General features: G+C 35.3%; 1 protein-coding gene across 4 annotated transcripts in view; it reads right to left on the bottom strand.

Annotated features, from left to right (window-relative positions):
- Positions 1-21941, bottom strand: part of RAP1GDS1 (Rap1 GTPase-GDP dissociation stimulator 1) — a 155828-nt gene that overhangs the window by 47735 nt on the left and 86152 nt on the right. For 3 of the 4 annotated variants that reach the window (XM_060115259.1, XM_060115266.1, XM_060115270.1), the window contains exon 5: positions 5910-6056. The exons of the other annotated variant lie outside the window; for it this stretch is intronic. In XM_060115259.1, coding sequence (XP_059971242.1) covers positions 5910-6056 — 147 coding nt within the window. The remainder of the gene's footprint in view (positions 1-5909; positions 6057-21941) is intronic. 4 annotated transcript variants of the gene reach the window in all.

Here is a 21941-nt window from a genome sequence, read left to right as displayed (position 1 = left end):
ATGTAAATGTGTATTTATACTGCAATATTAAAATGTGGCAATAACTAATGAGGGTGAAAGCTATACAAATGTAAAAATTAAATCAAGGCAGAATAATAGAGATTATATTATCTACTCTCTTTATAATTTACAACAAAAAATAAAATAAATGTTAGGAGTTGTTTTTGATTTTTAGTTACTTAATTCCATTCAGGCCATGAATCTTTCAGGAAAAAGTCCAATTTCAGAAGTCTTTACATCTTATGAGGATGAGTTAAAATCAGAAAGCCAACTCTGCCTCTTTAAATTTTCACTATGAGAAAATTCTTGAAAGTAATATTCAATAACATCCATGATTAGTCATTTTCAATCAAGACATAAAGCAAATGAAGAAAAACATGTTAGAGAATAAAGAACCCCAAACATATTTTGTTACTCCACTGTCCCCATTTAAAATTGATTATTTAGTATCACAATGCTAAATGCACTGTCATGATTATAAAAATAATCCAGAAGCTGAAAATGCTGCAAAAAGTATTATTTCTATAATATAATGCCAAACTTTAAATCATTAACAAAAAAAACTATAACAATCATTTCATTTTTTTTGTGATAAAATTTCTAATTCTTGCATTCAGAAGTTCATTCTATAATGGCCAAAGCTGAATACTAACGCTAATACTTGTCTATGTGGAATTAAACCAAAATATGCATTTGGTACACCTCTACTAAAAACCAAGTTCTTAGCCTGTCCATTAAGTAACAGCATTATTATAGTAATTGTTTAGGAGGATTATGATGAAGAGCTAACCTAGTCTAATTGGTCAAATTTAATAGGCAGAATTAGCAGGAGGCACAAGAACAACTAACTGCTCTGTATGTCAATAAAACAGTTTGTTTAAAATGACATTTGTAGCAGAACTTCATGAATGCAACCTACTTCAGATTGATTAGAAAGCTCTGTTGGACAAACAGTAAAAATTCAGAAATTTTTTAGAGAGAACAGCAGTTAGTAAATAAAGAATTCTAATATTATTATTTTTTAAAACCTAAAAACTTTTCAGGGGTCCAATAAGTCTTTAACACACCTTAACATACTAGAGTACTTTAATTTGACAAACTGGGCTTCAAAAGATGTAACTTAAAGGTACATCTCTCATGCCTTTATGAACAGAAAATACATGAAAATAGTGTATAGGAAAATTCTAATTAAGAAAAAAAGACAATAAATTGCAAAAACACACTTTGTTTTGTCTTTCCCCCTTAAAGTTAGGCAAAGTCTTCAGTGTTTAGGAAATTTATGAATTATTAACTAGCTTATACCCATAGTAAGTAAACTTTGGAACAAGTTCCTCACTCATGTAAAGTAAATCATTTTCTAAACATCTAACATCTAGGAAGTATTCTTTCTTACCTATAATAAAGTAATACCAAAACATAAACAAGTAGCTCAGTCCAAAGTGCATTTTTAATCAGGATTATTACTTATTAATTTCTATTCTTCCTATTTTAAATATGAAGAAAAATCAAGTAAGCCAAGTTATTGGCTGAGTTCACTAGGAAGAGTATTATTAGAATTGGGAAACTGCTGGTTGAAATGAAAGGAGCTAAAACTAATTACATATTAAGTGATCTTTAAATTAGAGGAGAGAAGATACTTTACAGGCCTATTTTAAACAACTGAATTTAAGTACTGGGCTTAATACTTAAATTCAATCGTTAAAATGCTCTGATACTCCATGAGCTGCATTTCTTAAATCACACAGATGGCCTCCCTTCAACCATAGTTCAGTTATCTTAAGTCCATGCGGCAAATAAATGTGAGAATTATCATGAGAGTATCGCAGAGAGATTTCAGGAACCATGAAAAAAGAGAAATTACTCTTTTGATAATAAGGAGTTATTAAGATACCACAGAAAAATCAGCTCTATTTGTAAAAATCATAGGTATATACATATATCTATATATACACATACACATACATATATCATATGATACTGGTCACATGAAGAAGCCCATCATAGACTGTGTATATTATGTTAGTCACTTTAGAAGGGCTCGCTTGCCCACTGCTCACCTCCTGCTGTGAGGCCCGGTTCCTAACAGGCCGTCGCAGACCGGTACCGGGGTTGGGGACCCTGCTGTAACTACATAAAGAAAATACAGGAAGTTCATATTTCCTCACATTGAACGTCAAACTGTCAATACGCTTGTCTCTAACCACAACTGTCAAATACTCAGAATATTTTGGAGGGCCACAGAACTGAAAAATGTTTTTTCGCCATGTGAAAAACAGGTATGATTTTTCCCCAAAGGAAAAATTTGAAATGATTTTTACTAAACAAAGTTTTGTTTGTTATTCTAGTTAAACATGATTTTATTTAGCAATATTAATGACACAACTTTTCTAGCTAAGCAATTATAACTTTTTCTATTCAGATATTCCAAAATTACTTGTCTGAATATAGAAAGTTTTAATTGCTTCACCAGTGGGGAAACAAAAGAATATATCTAGCTCATAGCTTAAAGTCTTGAGCTGGTTCAAAAGTTTTAAAACTTGTGAACCTTTTATACAGTTTTATCAAAGGGTATAAAAATGCCTTTACTGAGTGTTTTCATTATAGATATCTTTCTTGCATGTGTTTAAGAAACTTGATTTCCTATTTAATGTATTCAAAGATTTGATATGCCCAGAGTTGTCCACTATATGGACAGGAATCAAGATATCCTAAGTCTCAGCCTGGTGTCAAGCCGCTTTTAGGACTAATAAACAATTTGAAAATGTTCTTATTAGAGAAACTATGTTGGTGGGTCTTTGTTACCATTTCAGTACTTTTTTTTTTCTTTTTGCGGTACGCGGGCCTCTCACTGTTGTGGCCTCTCGTGCTGCGGAGCACAGGCTCCGGACGCGCAGGCTCAGCGACCATGGCTCATGGGCCCAGCTGCTCCGCGTGGCAAGTGGGATCTTCCTGGACCGGGGCAGGAACCCGTGTCCCCTGCATCGGCAGGCGGACTCCCAACCACTGCGCCACCAGGGAAGCCCCATTTCAGTAGTTTTTTATCTCTCTCTGTTTAAAAAAATTTTATCTATGAAGCTAAAGAATAACTCCCTAACTACAAATGAGGCTTAAGTTATTGGGCCCAAGGGTAGAGTTAATTTTTCCGTTAGAGTAATAAGGAGGTATTTATCACTCAACTATTCTACTCAGAAAGTAGCACAGGCTTGTGTACTGGAATTCAATAGTAAATACACATAAAGAGGAATTTCATTTATCAGTGTTAATAAAAAGTGCCTCTTGAGTTTCAAAAAGCTCTACTGCTTTTTGGCTCAGTGACTCATACAGGTGGACAGGATCAATACCAAATGATCTTAAGTTAACCAAGAAGACCTAACATTAAGTTGGAAAGTCTTTCAACACATATTTTAAAGAAAAGAGTAAGTAAATAATTGATACAACAGCAAAGATGCTTAATAATTATGCAAAACAAAAAAGGATATAATTTAAGTTAAAGAGCATTATGGAGAAAAAGAACCACTTCACAAACTGTGATCCCCATGACAGACAAAAGTAAAGGAAGCAGAGGAAAGAAGATCGTCACAAGTCTGGCATTTGTCCCTTTAAAATACTAAAGATAAGTTTACTTCTATTTTATCTAATAAGTTTTGAAAGCTGCATTCAAATTGCAGCTTTTAGTATAATGGAACAAAAACACCACTGCTCGAATAATTTTCTGAGAAAAGTTAATAACGCTTTCTAAAGTATCTAAGCTATTTCTTGGGAATACTTGCACACCAGAGGGAAAAAACCTACCCTTACAAAGAAATATATCACACATTTAGACCGTGCACTCTGCGTACTGTTAACATTACCTTCTCAGTACACCTCCCTACACAGTGTGACACCCTATTATAGAGACTCAGTCACAATCTCCTTTGGATTAGAATTAGTGATGTTTTTGAAGATCATTTTGCCATTTGATAAGTTTTTGTACAGAGTTTTGAAGAACTTCCTCAAAGGAGAAACAACTAGTTTAGATGCATAACAAGCCTAATTCTTTTATATCCAAAGCTGCCATAATAACTTCACAACTAGTTTCTTTCACTTGTCTTTCTAAACCATTCTCCCACTTAGCTTTGTCCCACTTTCTCAGGTGTCCAAGCCTAAATGAAGCTGAAGAAAAAGGAAGTGACATGAACAACTGGCCAATGATTGCTTAATGCAATTCAGATACCTGTGTACTATGGTCAAATTTCAATTATTTAGGAACTGACTATTCATTTTGTAGATTACCCAGATAGATGAATTCTGTTCATATTCAGGACATTTTCTCTTCAAAAATGATTCCACCAGAGGGTAAGAAAAATAGAGGTAACTGACCCTATAAAGACTACATTTGTTACTAGCTCAAGTTTAACAGGCAAGCCATTTGATGAATAAGAACTATTTTTTATTATTATAATGGATAACTTTAATTCATAAGTTTAAAACTGGTGTTCCTTGGAAAGGATGTGACCTGAGGACACATTCTGTTTAGCTTGTACAGTGCTAAAGAAGCAAATGTAATCCACCATTTAAAAAACAGATGTCACATGAAAAGTTAAATTTCTAGCTTCCTCTTCCCACCAGATGAAAAGATTTGGCAGTATGTGGCCAAACTGCCACACAGCAACAACTGGCTAGAGGAGAGTAGTAGCTCCCCCCTTTCAATGGGACAGGGCTCAGTCCCCACCATTTGCTGCTGTCACTAACACCAAGGTCAAATGTCAGTAGCCATTTGTCATCGATGTTTACCCTTTTTAATTTTTTTTTAATTACTGAGAATATTTCTTTGGACTCATGAAGAAATAAAAAATATACCTAAAGGGCCATGTGTTTCTAGGACACATGAAAGAATACTATTACATTTTCAATATACAAGTAAAATTGGTCTCTGCCAGAGACTACAACTTAAAATGCCATGATGAAATAAGCCACAGTAAGACCTTATTTGTATTAATTCTAGGAACCTACCAGAATTTGAGTGTTTTACCATGCAGTAATTCATAGAATAGATAGATGAATTTTTTGTGACATTTAAAAGTACAATGAAGCCTTTGTTTCACTGTTCTTATGCTCATTTAATTAACAACCATATAGGCTATCTGCAAATTGACATGTTATTTGTTGCTGGGTTCTAAGAATGTTTTACAGTGAAAAGAAACTTTTGTTTACAAGTATTTATTAAATTCCTAAAATCAAATATCTGAACTTTATTTTTCTAAGGCCAGATTTCATTAAAAGATTTTTTTATTGTTATAAGTAAATCCAGTATCTAGAGAAAATAATTCTATTTATATAGACAGTGTTTATGTTTTTTTTTTTTTTTTTTTTTTTTGCGGTATGCGGGCCTCTCACCGCTGTGGCCTCCCCCGTTGCAGAGCACAGGCTCCGGACGCACAGGCTCCGGACGCGCAGGCCCAGCGGCCATGGCCCACGGGCCCAGCCGCTCCGCGGCCCATGGGATCCTCCCAGACCGGGGCACGAACCCGTATCCCCCGCATCGGCAGGCGGACTCTCAACCACTTGCGCCACCAGGGAGGCCCATGTGTTTATGTTTTAAAGCTGCTCCTGGTATTAATATAAAGTAATAAACATGAAGGTATTTTAACATTGTATATTTTTTAAATGTTCATAGCAAAAAATCTTAAACCATACCATTATGTTGTTTCTTATTTTTGGTATTAACATGGACAACCCTTCAACAATTAGTCCCATTTATTAAATTTGACCATTTTTAAACACTGTTATTTAATGTTGACTAATTACTAATTTTATATGCTACTTATCAATGCTTTGTTCATAATTTTTCTAAATAGTTTTGGTTTATACTACAGTAATGATTTTTAATTTTTCCCCCACAGATAAAGCAAGTTTTCAATTTTGTTTACCATTCTCATTGCTATAGTTCATCAGCATGCCACAAAAGACAGTCAAGAGCTTCTCATTGGCGGGATCTGTTTTACTGCACAGTGACCTTAAATGGTCAACTACAATCTGTGCACCACCTGCTTGGTCAACTGCACTTCTGCCCTCATCTGTAAAACAAAGAGTCAAATTAAAAAGAAAAGAAAAAAGAAATGTACCTTACAATTTCAAATACAAAACATAACAGTTATTCCTTATTTAGTGAGTAAGTAGAAAATAAACCTAAGTCGGGCATTAAATATGACTTTTTGGAAAACAAAACAAATAAACATGGAAATGGGGGTGGGATGGGGGGAAAAGAGACAATCACTTTTTAGGAGAAAAATGATTATTCTCATTGGTATCATATAGGAACTTAAAGAACTTCTGTGGGTCCTAAGATTTTATGACTATGACATGTGAAATATTCTGCCTCCTCTTTCACAGATGAAAACTCTGTGTAAGAGAAAAAAATAGGAACTAATATTCCATTGGAATATTCTTTTTTCTCAGCTTGGAAACCACTGAACGTATCTTTCTATCAGTGGTTTCAAAGTCAGTTATTACCAAAGATAACCATCTGCAACACAGTATAATTTTAGATTACAATATGTAATTCCTAAAGATTAGTACTAGGGTCTTTTACTGGCATTTTCAATAGCACATAAGCATGTTCCCTTTTTTCAGTTCTTAGTAGTTTGTGTTTCATTTTTCCTTATTCTCTCCATTCAAGAGCACACCAATACACTTCAACATTACAACCAGTGGTCAAATGGTCAGACATACCTTCTATTATGTGTACACCTACATTACATAGAACAGATGTCATTTAATTGTTGGAACATATAAACTGCTTTAAAATACTTTCTAACCCTTGAACATAGAATTGGAAAGAGATGAAAGAAAGACTATGTCTTTCTAAATCTGACTTCCTTATATAAAATATGATAGACTCTAGAACAGTGCTATCCAATAAAAATATGAGAGCCACAAATGTGAGATACCTACATAACTTAAATTTACTAGTAGCCACATTAAAAACATAAAAAGTGAAAAATTAGTTTTAGTAATATATTTTACTCAATCCAATATATCTAAAATACTGATCACTCCAATACACAATCAATATACAAATTATTAATGAAATATTTTACATCTCTGCTTTGTAATAAATCTTTGAAATCCAAGTGTATTTTATATTTTACACTTACAGCTCCATGTCAGTTCAGACTAGCCACATTTCAATTGCTCAAGAGTCAAAATGCCTAGTGGCTGCTATACTGGATCTTGCAGCTATAGAAGCACAACAAAAGGATCAGTAAAAGAAATGCCTCACAAAGGACTTATGTGAGCTATGAAATTAGTGAGTAAATGAAAGATTTTCATTTTCCTAATAAAAGAACTGAAACTAAGGTCATATCTTTATAACTGTTGCTGAACCATATTAGAAAATGAGACAATACATATCATTTCCTGTGGTAGAAATACACACACACAACTTATATAGCAGGGCTTCATAATTTTGCAAAATTTAAGCAAATCCATACTAAAATGAAACAAAACAGTTTTGTTCACTTAAGTTTTGTGTCACATCCACTTGGCTTTATTTTATGATTATACAGATGCAGAAAAGGACCCTATGCTAATTAGCTAATAAGATCACAGGAAATTCTTAAATGCCAAGGTAGCTAGTCACATAAGCCAGCCAAGTACATTGGTCATATCTCATTTAGAAATCTAATTTCTAAAGTTTTCTTTTCCAATAACATAAATGTAAATTATCTAAATTGTTGGGCAATTTGTAGGTGGATCATGTCAGAAAAAACTAAATATTAGGATGACAAATCTAAAGGTTCAGACCTTCAATACTATGCATATACAATATATATCCCATCCCTAAACTGCAAAGCTCAAATAGTTTTTGATTCTAACTGTTGAGTAAATATGGGCTTTCAAAATATAAATCGTGTATGCTTAGAAAGCTAAGCTGGCTTCCTATCAACACTCAGGTATTCAATATTCAAAACATTAAATAATTCAGTAAATTTTAATACAAATTTATTCAACAAATTTGTTCATCAAATTTAATAATGCAATAAATTAGAACGAAGCTACAATTAAAAGACAAATTACCTACTTGTGTTTCACAACCACAGTATTTCGCTTCCCTTCCTTTGCTTCCTTCTTCATTCCCTTCCTCCCTCCCTGCCCTGTTTGGACTACAAGATAGCTATGTGTTATCAAGAGCTGGCTGAGAGCATAAGTCCAATTTCTACCTCAGAAATTATTGATACATTATTACCAAATTTGAGAAGAAAAGCAAAGCACATATAATAGAAGATATCTGAGTCAAAGAGAATTTTATTAAAATATTTTAAAGAATCTGAAGATGCAAAGAAATAATAATGTTTTTTTTTTTTTTACTGGAGTATAGTTGCTTTACAGTGTTGTGTTAATTTATACTGTACAGCAAAGTGAATCAGCTATATGTATACATATATCCCCTCTTTTTTGGATTCCTTCTCATTTAGGTCACCACAGAGCACTGAGTAGAGTTCCCTGTGCTATAATGCTGTGCTATAATGCTGTGTTCCAGTGAGTAAGTTTTTAAAGGCATCTTACAAATTATTTAAAATACATATTAGAACATCTGTCATTACACAAGTCCATATAAATTGTGTTTCCGCAGTAAAGGTAGCCCTATAGCTTTATGTTATGATATTAAAATGAGTATTATTATTGTTCACTTAAAAATAATTTCCAAAAGGTTCCTTATCCTAAACGTTCATGTCCCCGAATGTAGGCTCACTTTTAACTCTTCTGATAATAAGTGACTTCTAATTTGTGAAGCATCCTGAGCTCTCACTTCTAGAAATATAATTTACATTTTTATTTTCCATAATTATGAGGTATCCAACCACTGGAGAAAGTGCAGCCCACCAATTCTTTAAGCCCTGCTACATTCTTTAATGATGACCTGTCACACAAAGTAGTTTCCAGCACAAATATGATCTTTCTTCACACTAGGTAAGAGCAGGGCTTTAAATCTAATGAGATACTGCACTTTAAATCTAACAGGTGGTATTACTCTTCAGTAGTCAAAAAGATATTCAGTAGCCAAAAGCAGGAAGCAATAAAATTTGTATGTCATGTTTAGTATGCCTCACAAATGAGAAAAAAATGTGAACAAGTTGGTATTCCATTACCAAGTGCAAGTTATACGCTAAGGCTGAGGAAAGTACCTAAAAACAACCTCCGAATACAACTATCTGATGGGTTATAGTATATCCTACGTTCAGATTTGCTTGTATCTTTCCCCAAATGCTTAGTACACAGCAGGCACTCAATATTTATGGAATGGATGGGGACTTAGGGTAGATTTTGGTAAAGTATGATTCACCAGAGAGAGAGAGAGAGAGAGAGAGAGAGAGAGAGAGAGAGAGAGAGAGAGAGAGAGAGGTGAGAATGAAAATCATTTACTTCTTTTTTAATGTTTAAACCACCACAATATGGTTTGGCTTTGCTTTTTTTGAACTTTATTTGAATGAACTCATGCTATATTCATTCTTTTTGTGCCTTCTTACACTCAACAGTATGTTTATGAAATTCATCCACTCTGCTATATGCTTCTTTGCTGTACAATATTCATTGTAGGAACACATAGTAATTATTTGTCTATTCTTTTGCTGATTATTACCTGGGTTGTTTTTAGATTTGGGCTATTATTTATAACACCCAGGTGGTATTGTTGGTTCATATAATCTGCACATCTTCCACTTTTTTAGATAATGACCAGCAGGCTTCCAAAGCCAGTGTACGTTCCCTCCAGCAATGTGTGAGCTCCTGCTGCTTCACTCCCTCACTACCACTGGCATTCTATTTGATTTTTAAATCTGATGGGTGAGGTTGAACCTACTGCAGAATATACAGGAGCAGGTCTTTGCTGACAGTTTCCTTTTCTGTACATTCAATAAGACAGTTAATTTAGTTCAAGAGTATGTAGCATGTACATGGGGAACAAAACAGCTCATGTTGAGGGAGGGAGAAAGAGAGATAAATGGATGCATACATGTTAGAATTTTAAAGAAAAAAATGGAAAGAGAGCCAAGTAGCTACTAGAAGCTGACTATCAAGCCTGTGTAAAAATATGACTGGATAAGCACAATTCTGGAAATTTTTTATACTCTTGCTTATAGAAAAGCCTTATAATAATATCAGCAAATACACTGGTTTTTTTTTTATCATTTCAATAATCACCAGCTTTCTGAAAGGAGAATTTAGAAGGCTTAAATCTTTGAAAAGACTAAGGAGGAAGACTGGGGAAGCAGCACGGTGTTGGATGTCAAAGTGGCCCATAATTTGCAATAGCAAATTTTATCTAAAATTAATTTTTAAAAATAATTTATTTTTATAATCTAAAAGTCTATGTTTTCCATGCTACCTTCCACTTTTGTGGTTTAAACATCACCTTTTTTCATATTTCTTCTCAGAAATTCTCAGTATCATAATTCTATTTTAAAAGAATTATGCCTATATACATATTTGTTATGTTTTCCTCCCACCCTCTACTTATTTGTATAATAACAAGATCTTCATTCCTTATGCATCCATCTGCTCAAACTACTTATTTCCCACCAGAAGTAATAATCCTCTGTGACATCAGGAGTGGTTGCTGTGGTGATGATTATGATGCAGCACCTCAGAAAATTATGACTACACGAGAGAAATAAACTACAGGAGCTGATCATACTAATAAGCTTTCATCTAAATTTTGTCAAAAATTAATATTGAAAAACACGAGAAAAGTATGTGTTGTGGAGATACTACTGAATAAATTATCTTTTGTGTTTTCAAAGAAGTTTTAGCAATTAAAGAGTTCACTTTTTTTTTTTTTTTTTTTTTTTTTTTTAATTTTTTGGCGGTATGCGGGCCTCTCACTGCCGCGGCCTCCCCCGTTGCGGAGCACAGGCTCCGGACGCGCAGGCTCCGGACGCGCAGGCTCAGCGGCCATGGCTCACGGGCCCAGCCGCTCCGCGGCATATGGGATCCTCCCAGACCGGGGCACGAACCCGTATCCCCTGCATCGGCAGGCGGACTCTCAACCACTTGCGCCACCAGGGAGGCCCAAGAGTTCACTTTTAACATGTTACACTGTCATGGATGTGTGCACTGCCTCACTCACTCTGTTTTCTAGAAAAGCATCCTGCACAAGTGCTCTGTGTTAATTAACAATGCTGGCTGTGCACCGGCTGCACACACACATTATAGTAAGTGCTAGAGATTTGGCATAATTAAAGATGATATGGAGCATAAAGCTAACAAAGGCTCTCTAGGGTTACTGATGGCCAAAATAAAAGCTAAGGATCTGAACACAGAGATAAAAATGACTTTTCTTGTACATGTACTTTAGAGATAATACTATTATAAGTGAATTAAGAAGATAAATTATAAACCATATTTCATTTTTCTTATATTTCAACTCAGACTTTGCTTAAAGAAATTGTGATGATTAAATATCAGCCTTCTGAACTAAAACTTGGGAAATCTGAATTCCAATTCAACGTTCCCTCATTAAACACTAAAAAAGGTATATTGAAGTACTTTTACCATTTAGTTCAGCAAGACAGTAGCATTGTCTTGGTGTCAATTGTGAATCTTTTTTAAAGATTCATTTCTGACAAGTTCTTGGGTATCCTTACCCCCAAAATCTTTTTAGGGTATCCATGAACTTAACAAATATTAAGACCAATCTACATTAAACAACAGCTGTCCAAAATGCAGGCTAAACAGAGAGAAGATGATAGGCAAAATCTATTTCACATATAATTGGTTAAGAGATTAAAGAGGCATAGTACAATAACACAATTTTCATATCTGTATCAAAACTCATGGAGAGTCACACATCCATTCATTGAGATCCACGTTGAGAGTGAGAAATTTCCATATCTCTGAGAAAATGTGCTTTAACTAATGATATTAGAATCACAGCAAAGAATGAACAAATTACAATCTTTTCTTTAACTCTGTAAAACTTATATGCCTTATAAACAAGGACAAACCCTTAAACTATGCTGCACATCTTTTCACACATCCCTGTCACATTACCCATGATGAGCCATCCAAATAGTCACAACTTTTACAAGTCCCTCCCTTTCCCAACTTCTGCATTCTTAACAGAAACCATGTTTCCTACTTTCACAGACAGAAAAGAGAAGACATCAGATACAATCTTTCCCACTTTTTCACCCTCTCCACTATTAGATCTAGGATGATATGCAACTTTTCCCAATCACTTTCAGTATCTCATACTGTAATTAAAGTTCAGTTATAGCTATTTAAGGGTAAAGAAGATTTATTTTCAACAGGAAGTAAGACTTCTCTTTTTAAGTAAATAAAGTTGTAGACATGTCATAAACTGAGGACCTGAATGGAAAGAACATTTAATGATGAAGTCCTTGGACTAGTCCTGGTTGTTGGAGTAGAAATTAGAATTTTTTTGTTACCTAAAATTTGGAATGTTAAAATGAAGAATTTCAATAAGGCAAAGTAGAAGTTTTTAATATTTAAAAAAACTGAGGTAATCACTCACTGAGTGATTATCACTGAGGTAATGACATAAAATAACTATAATAAGGTCTTTAAATTTGGGGTTTTATTAAGATTGACCATAAGAAAGCCTCTAAACCTCTGTTGATATCAGTTTCCTAATCTGGAAAAGGGGGGAAAGCAAGAGTAGAAGATGGTCAGACTTCTTTTTAGCTTTGACATCCACTTATTCATTTCAATTTCTACTTCTATTTCTGCCATGCTATTTCTTCTATTTCTTCCTGTGTGCACACAGGAAATACTTAACATAAGCTGTGTAAGGTTTTTTAATGTGTTAAATTTTGCTATTTTAGCTTTCCAATCATTAATCATTATAATTCATGTACTTATTTAAATTTTTCCCAAGTAAATATTACTAGACACTATAAAGACCATGGCAAATAAATCAGAAATTGTTTTTACAAGCTAAGCTAGAAAGGTGAGCTCTGAAAAATTATACTGTCTAGAAAGAACAATAATAATTTTTGATGTGCTTTTTCTTAGTGAACAAAAAAGTGATTCAGAATAGGTGCTTAAAGTCAAAACAACTGTAACTTAAGACCTTACTAGTATTGGTTTGGAAAAAGTGATAACATTATAAAGATGCCATTTATTTTAATAACATTTATTTTAATCACAGTCCTCACATCTTTCCTTCAGACACTACTACTATGCCACTTTTAAACCTCTAAGAACAAGTACTTTGTTATAACAGAATTTGAAAATGTATAATATATACTAAACAAGGATCTTAATACAACAGGCAACACAAATTAGACTCATATTAAATGCAGGGACACAAATACTATTCTGAGACTTTTTAGTCAATACTAAACTATAAGTGAGATTAGAATCCTAGATTTTAAACTTCAAACAGCCCATTAAGAGCCCTTTCATTTTCAGTGAATGCCAGCCACATGTGTTATGAAACTCAGATGCCTTAGATAACTAAATGAAAAATATTACTGAAAATCCCCAAACTATCACATTACTCAGTTAAGAAAATGATTGAATTTCTAAAGTTTGCAAGAATTCTGTATGAATAATGATCCAAATAAGGGGTAAATAGGATAAAGTTTGTAAATATTTTCATTAAAATGTGATTTAAAAAATGTTAGTTGCTATCTTTAAATTTACCTGAACTGAAAAGGAATCAAATATCAAATTTCTTCTTATAAACCTAAAACACAAATTTATGACACACAGATTTACTCATGAGCATATGCTTAGCCTGCCATTTAGGTTCAGTAGTTTAATATCTTTATCTGAGATAACGCTACTGATAAAGGAGTCTGCTTTTGAGACACTGACATTATTCCTGCTTATTATGGGTTGAACTGTATCTCCCAAAAATATATGTTCAAGTCCTAACTCCCAGTACCTCAGACTTTATTTGGAAACAGGATCATTGAAGAAAGATTAGTTAAGATGAGGTCATACTGTAGTAGGGTGAGTCTCCAATCCAATATGACTGGTATTCTTATAAGAAGAGAGAGATGCAGAGAGGAGAACGCCATGTGAAGACATGAAAACACAAATGGAGAAGACAGCCATGTGAAGACAACAGCAGAGAGTGGAGTTTGCTGCCACAAGCCAAGGAACTCCAGATGCCACCAGAAGCTAAGAAGAAGCAAAAAAAAAAAAAAAAAAAAAAAAAGCCCTCCTTGCCTACAGATTTAAAGGGAGCATGGTCCTGCTTGACACGCTAATTTTGAAATTACAGCCTCCACAACTGTAAAATAATAAATTTCTGTTGTTTTAAGCCACCAGTTTGTGGAACTTCATTACAGCATCCCCAGGAAACTAATACACTTCTCTACATAAACAATGTGAAATATTCAAGCTTCATATTAAAAAAAGAATATTTGACATTAAGTAAGCCTTTACTGTATTCAGATTTTATACATCTCACAGAAACTAGTTTTCAGATTACTAACAATAATGTTTCTCAAGTATAATTAATACAAGACTTTATTTAATCAATAATACAGGACATTATATTATTCAATTAATATAGGGCTTGAATTATTTACTTACCTATTTAATTACTTAATCACTTGTAGCAACAGTGATATGGGTACAACCAATGGAAAATTACAGCTTCTTTCCTCACTACTTAATTTACTTTGAGTTTCTTTCTACTTAGAACCAAAATGTTTAGAAATGGGTTTTGCTTCATAGATAAATAGTAACACTGATGGATGCTGAGCATGGTGCTTATCAATAATAGCCTACTGTTGGGAGAAGAACAAGTGTACGGAGAGAATCTCTCTGTGGAACAGGCAAGCATGAATGGCTAAAGTCTGAAGAGAGAGCAGGGACACTAAAAAAAGTCCTCTAGTATGCCTACTCTAAGCACAAGGTAGGAACAGCCAACTACTAAAGTTCTGAAGACTACTGCACTGAAGTAAAGTTAGCAACAGCAAAACATGAACCCAGCTCAACTTCTGACTATTGTTAATTTCAGTGTCTAGTGGTTTTCTACACACAATGTCCATCATTCAATACAAAATTAAGAGATACATTTTAAAAAGGAAGGAAAAAATAATTCACTGTCAAGAGATAAATCAATCATCAGAATGAGACTCATAGGTGACCAAGATGTTAGAACTATCAGATAGGGACTTTAAAATAATCATGATTAATATATTAAAGAATTTAGTAGAAAAGGTGAATATCCATGAACTCATGTGGAATTTTGTAGAGAAACAGAAATTATAAGAGTTAAATGCAGATGTTAGAATGAAAAATATTATCAAAGATAAAGAATTATTTCAAAAGGTTGAGCAGTAGACTCAACAAAATGAAGGAAAGACTCAGTGAACTTGTAGATCAACAAAAATAAAAATTAAAAAACAAAGAGACAAAAAAGAGTGGGGGAACCCCCAAAGCACGTACAAGCTGAAAGAAAATAGCAAAGGGTCTAACATAAGTATAACTGGAATCCCAGAAGGAGAAAAGATTGAGAACATGGTAGAAGAAACATTTAAACAGTTAACAGCTGAAAAATTTCCAAAAATAATGAAAGACATCACGCCACAAATCTGTGAACTTTAGGGACTCTCCCCCTCCCCAGCAAAGAAAACAAAACAAAAATACACACCAAATAGCCAAGCTGCTGAAAAATCAAAGAAAAAGAGAATCTCTGAAGGCAGCAAGAGGGAAAAAATAGAAATATTTATATTTGGAATAGCAAAAATAAGAATACAGTAGACTTCTTATCCAAAACTATGCAAGCTAAAAAACAATGGAATAACATCTTTGACATACTGAAAGAAAAAAAACCCTGTTAACAAAACAGATTTTCAGGCAGAAGGTGTAAAATACTAGACAAAAATTTGAATATATCCAAAGAAACAAGAAATGCTAACAATCACAAAAATCAAAGTAAATATAAAAATTTCTCCTGTTTTTAAAAATAGAAGTCAAGAGAGATTGGTTCAAGATGGTGGACTAGAAGGATGTGCGCGCACTCCCTCTTGCGAGAGCACTGGAATCACAACTAACTGCTGAACAATCATCGACAGGAAGACACTGGAACTCACCAAAAAAGATACCCCACACCCAAAGACAAAGGAGAAGCTGCAACGACACAGTGGGAAGGGCTCAATCACAATAAAATCAAATCCAATAACCACCGGGTGAGTGACTCTCAAACTGGAGAACAATTACACAACAGAAGTCCACCCACAGCAGTGAAAGTTCTGAACCCCACATCAGGCTTACCAACCAGGGGGTCTGGGAATGGGAGGAGAAATTCCCAGAGAATCAGACTTTGAAGGCTAGCAGGATTTAATTGCAGGACTTCAACAGGACTAGGGGAAACAGAGACTCTTCTCTTGGGGGGCACACACAAAGTAGTGTGCGCATCAGGGCCCAGGGGGAAGGAGCAGTGACCCCACAGGAGATTGAACAAGACGTAACTGTGTTGGAGGCTCTCCTGCATACGTGACGGGTGGCTGTGGCTCACTGCAGGGACAAGGACACTGGCAGCAGAGTTCTGGGAAGTACTCCTTGGTGTCAACCCTCCAGGGGTCTGCCATTACCCCACCAAAGAGCCTGTAGGCTCCAGTGCTGGGTCGCTTCAGGCCAAACAAATAACAGGAAGGAAACTCAACCCCACCCATTAGGAGACAAGCAGATTAATGTTTAACTGAGCTCTGCCCACCAGAACAACACACAATTCTACCCACCAGCAGTCCCCCCAATCAGGAAGCTTTCAAAAGACTCTTAGATAGCATCATCCACCAGAGGGCAGACAGCAGATGCACATAGAACTATAATCCTGCACTCTGTGGAACAAAAACCAGATTCACAGAGAGACAGACAAAATGAAAAGGCAGAGGACTATGTACCAGATGAGGGAACAAGATAAAACCCCAGAAAACAAGTAAATAAAGTGGAGATAGGCAACATTTCAGAAAAAGAATTCAGAATAATGATAGTGAAGATGATCCAGGATCTTGGAAAAAGAAAGGAGCCAAAGATCGAGAAGATGCAAGAAATGTTTAACAAAGACCTAGAAGAATTAAAGAACAAACAAACAGAGATGAACAATACAATAACTGAAATGAAAAATACACTAGAAGGAATCAATAGCAGAATAACTGAGGCAGAAGAACGGATAACTGACCTGGAAGATAGAATGGTGGAATTCACTGCAGTAGAACAGAATAAAGAAAAAAGAATGAAAAGAAATGAAGACAGACTAAGAGACCTCTAGGACAACATTAAATGCAACAACAGTCGCATAATAGGGTTCCCAAAAGAGAGAGAGAAAGGACCCGAGAAAATATCTGAAGAGATTATAGTCAAAAACTTCCTAACATGGGAAAGGAAATAGCCACCCAAGTCCAGGAAGCACAGAGAGTCCCAGGCAGGATAAACCCTAGGAGAAACACGCTAAGACATAGAGTAATCAAACTGACAAAAATTAAAGTCAAAGAAAAATTATTAAAAGCCACAAGAGAGAAAGGACACATAACGTACAAGGGAACTACAATAAGGTTAACAGCTGATTTCTCAGCAGAAACTCTACAAGCCAGAAGGGAGGGGCACGATATATTTATTTATTTGTAACATCTTTTTTGGAATATAATTGCTTTACAATGGTGTTAGTTTCTGCACATCAGCTATACATATACATATATCCCCATGTCTCTTACCCTTGAATCTCCCTCCCTCCCACCCTCCGTATCCCACTGCTCTACGTGGTCCACAAAGCACCAAGGTGATCTCCCTGTGCTATGCGGCTGCTTCCTACTAACTATTGGTTTTACATTTGGTAGTGCATATATGTCCATGCCAATCTCTCACTTTGTCCCAGCTTACACTTCCCCCTCCCAGTCTCCTCAAGGCCACACTCTACGTCTGCAACTTTATCGCCGCCCTGCCCCAAGGTTCTTCATAACGTTATTTTTTTTCAGATTTCATATAAAAGTGTTAGCATATGATACTGTTTTTCTCCTTCTGACTTAGTTCACTCTGTATGACAGAACATAGGTCCATCCACCTCACTACAAATAACTCAATTTCATTTTTTTATGACTAATATTCCACTGTATATATGTGCCACATCTTCTTTATCCATTCATCTGTCAATGGATGCTTCAGTTGCTTCCATGTCCTGGCTATTGTAAATAGAGCTGCAATGAACATTGTGGTACATGATGTATGGTTTTCTCAGGGTATATGGCCAGTAGAGGCATTACTGGGTCATATGGTAGTTCTATTTTTAGTTTGTTAAAGAACCTCCATACTGTTCTCCATAATGGCTGTATCAATTTACATTCCCAACAACAGTGCAGGAGGGTTCCCTTTTCTCCACACCTCCTCCAGCATTTATTGTTTGTAGATTTTTTTTGATGATGCCCATTTTGACTGGTGAGATAATATCTCATTGTAGTTTTGATTTGCATTTCTCTAATGATTAATGATGTTGAGCATTTTTTCATGTGTTTGTTGGCCATCTGTATATCTTCTTTGGAGAAATGTCTATTTAGGTCTTCTGCCCATTTTTGAATTAGGTTGTTTGTTTTTTTGATATTGAGCTGCATGAGCTGCTTGTGAATTTTTGAGATTAATCCTTTGTCAGTTGCTTCATTTGCAAATATTTTCTCCCATTCTGAGGGTTGTCTTTTCCTCTTTTTTATGGTTTCCTTTGCTGGGCAAGCTTTTAAGTTTCATTAGGTCCCATGTGTTTATATTTGTTTTTATTTCCATTTCTCTAGAAGGTGGGTCAAAAAGGATATTGCTGTGATTTATGTCATAGAGGGCTCTGCCTATGTTTTCCTCTAAGAGTTTTATAGTGTCTGGCCTTACATTTAAGTCTTTAATCCATTTTGAGTTTATTTTTGTGTATGGCATTAGGGGGTATGCTAACTTCATTCTTTTACATGTAGCTGTCCAGTTTTCCCAGCAACACTTATTGAAGAGACTGTCTTTTCTCCATTGTACAGTCTTGCCTCCTTTATCAAAAATAAGTTGACCATATGTGTATAGGTTTATCTCTGGGCTTTCTATCCTGTTCCATTGATCTACATTTCTACTTTTGTGCCAGTACCACACTGTCTCGATTAATGCAGCTTTGTAGTACAGTCTGAAGTCTGGGAGCCTGATTCCTCCAGCTTCATTTTTCTTTCACAGGATTGCATTGGCTACTCAGGATCTTTTGTGTTTCCATACAAATTGTGAAATTTTTTGTTCTAGTTCTGTGAAAAATGTCAGTGGTAGTTTGAGAGGGATTGCAATGAATCTGTAGATTGCTTTGGGTAGCATAGTCATTTTCACAATGTTGATTCTTCCGATCCAAGAACGTGATATGTCTCTCCATCTATTCGTATCATCTTTAATTTTCTTCATTAGTGTCTTATAGTTTTCTGCATATAGGTCTTTTGTCTCCTTAGGTAGGTTTATTCCTAGGTATTTTATTCTTTTTGTTGCAATGGTAAATGGGAGTGTTTACTTAATTTCACTTTCAGATTTTTATCACTAGTGTATAGGAATGAAAGACATTTCTGTGCATTAATTTTGTATCCTGCAACTTTAACAAATTCATTGATTAGCTCTAGTAGTTTTCTGGTAGCATCTTTAGGATTCTCTACATATAATATCATGTCACCTGCAAACAGTGACAGCTTTACTGCTTTTCCAATTTGTATTCCTTTTATTTCTTTTTCTTCTCTGATTTACAACTTTTATATTTTCTTCTTGGATTGATCCCTTGATCATTATGTGGTGTCCTTCTTTGTCTCTTATAATACTCTTTATTTAAAAGTCTCTTTTGTCTGATATGTGAATTGCTACTCCAGCTTTCTTTTCATTTCCATTTGCATGGAATATCTTTTCCATCCCCTCACTTTGAGTCTGTATTTGTCCCTAGGTCTGAAGTGGGTCTCTTACAGACAGCATATATATGGGTCTTGATTGTGTATCCATTCAGCCAGTCTATGTCTTTTGCTTGGAGCATTTAATCCATTTACATTTAAGGTAATTTTTGATATGTATGCTCCTATTACCATTCTCTTAATTGTTTTGGATTTGTTATTGTAGGTCTTTTCCTTCTCTTGTGTTTCCTGCCTAGAGAAGTTCCTTTAGCATTTGTTGTAAAGCTGGTTTGGTGGTGCTGAATTGTCTTAGCTTTTGCTTTTCTGTAAAGATTTTAATTTCTCTGTCGAATCTGAATGAGATCCTTGCTGGGTAGAGTAATCTTCGTTCTAGGTTTTTCCCTTACATCACTTACAGAGTTTCTGGCTTGCAGAGTTTCTGCTGAAAGATCAACTGTTAACCTTGTGGGGATTCCTTTCTGTGTTATATGTTGTTTTTCCCTTGCTGCTTTTAATATTTTTTCTTTATATTTAATGTTTGACAGTTTGATTAATATGTGTCTTGGTGTGTTTCTCCTTGGATTTATCCTGTATGGCTCTCTTTGCGCTTCCTGGACTTGAACTATTTCCTTTCCCATATTAGGGAAGTTTTCAACTGTAATCTCCTCAAATATTTTCTCAGTCCCTTTTTTTCTCTTCTTCTTCTGGGACCCCTATAATTCGAATGTTGGTACAGTTAATGTTATCCCAGAAGTCTCTGACAGTGTCAATTCTTTTCATTCTTTTTTCATTATTCTGCTCTGCATTAGTTATTTCCACTATTTTATCTTCCTCATCACTTACCTGTTCTGCCATTCATTCCTTCTAGGCAGTTTTTAATTTCATTTATTTTGTTATTCATCACTGTTTGCTCTTTAGTTCTTCTAGGTCCTCGTTAAACGTTTCTTGTATTTTCTCCATTCTATTTCCAAGATGTTGGATTATGTTTACTATCATTATTCTGAAATGTTTTTCAGGTAGACTACCTATTTCCTCCTCATTTGTTTGGTCAGGCAGGTTTTTACCTATCTGCTGTGTGTTTCTTTGTCTTTTCATTTTGCTTAACTTACAGTGTTTGCGGTCTCCTTTTGGCAGGCTGCAGGTTTGTAGTTCCCGTTGTTTCTGCTACCTGCCCCCAGTGGCTAAGGTTGGTTCAGTGGGTTGTGTAGGCTTCCCGGTGGAGGGGACTAGTGCCTGTGTTCTGGTGGATGAGGCTGCACTTGTCTTTCTGGTGGGCAGGTCCACATTTGGTGGTGTGTTCTGGTGTGTCTGTGACCTTACCATGATTTTAGGCAGCCTATGTGCTAATGGGTGCGGTTGAGTTCCTGCCTTGCTAGTTGTTTGACATACGGTGTCCAGCACTGTAGCTTGCTGGTTGTTGAGTGGAGCTGGGTCCTGGCGTTAAGATGGAGATCTCTGCAAGATTTTCACCGTTTGATATTACGTGGACCTCGGAAGTCTCTGGTGCACCAATGTAGTGATGTGGACCAATGTCCTGTGGTGGAGCAATGTCAGCTCTCCCACCTCAGAGGCACAGGCCTGAAGCCCGGCCGGAGCACCAAGACCCTGTCATCCACACAGCTCAGAATAAAAGGGAGAAAAAAAGAAAGAAAGATAAAATAAAATAAAATAAAGTTATTAAAATAAAAATTACTAAAAATTAAAAATTTAAAGTAATAAAAAAAGAAAGAAGAAAGCAACTAAACCAAAAAACAATGCACCAATGATAACAAGTGCTAAAAACTATACTAAAAAAATAAAGTCGACAGACAGAACCCTAGGCCAAATGGTAAAAACAAAGCTATACAGAAAAAAATCACACACAGAAGTATACACATACACACTCAGAGAAAAAGGAAAAAAAAAATATATTATTGCTCCCAAAGTCCACTGCCTCAATTTGGGATGATTCGTTGTCTATTCAGGTATTCCACCGATGCAAGGTACATTCAGTTGATTGTGGAGATTTAATCCGCTGCTTCTGAGGCTGCTAGGAGAGATTTTCCTTTCTCTTCTTTGTTTCCACAGCTCGTGGGGTTCAACTTTGGATTTGGCCCTGCCTCTACA

The sequence above is a fragment of the Mesoplodon densirostris genome, chromosome 1, assembly GCF_025265405.1.
Source record: "Mesoplodon densirostris isolate mMesDen1 chromosome 1, mMesDen1 primary haplotype, whole genome shotgun sequence".
NCBI classification, from domain to species: Eukaryota; Metazoa; Chordata; class Mammalia; order Artiodactyla; family Ziphiidae; genus Mesoplodon; species Mesoplodon densirostris.
This window is presented reverse-complemented; position numbering and strand designations above follow the sequence as displayed.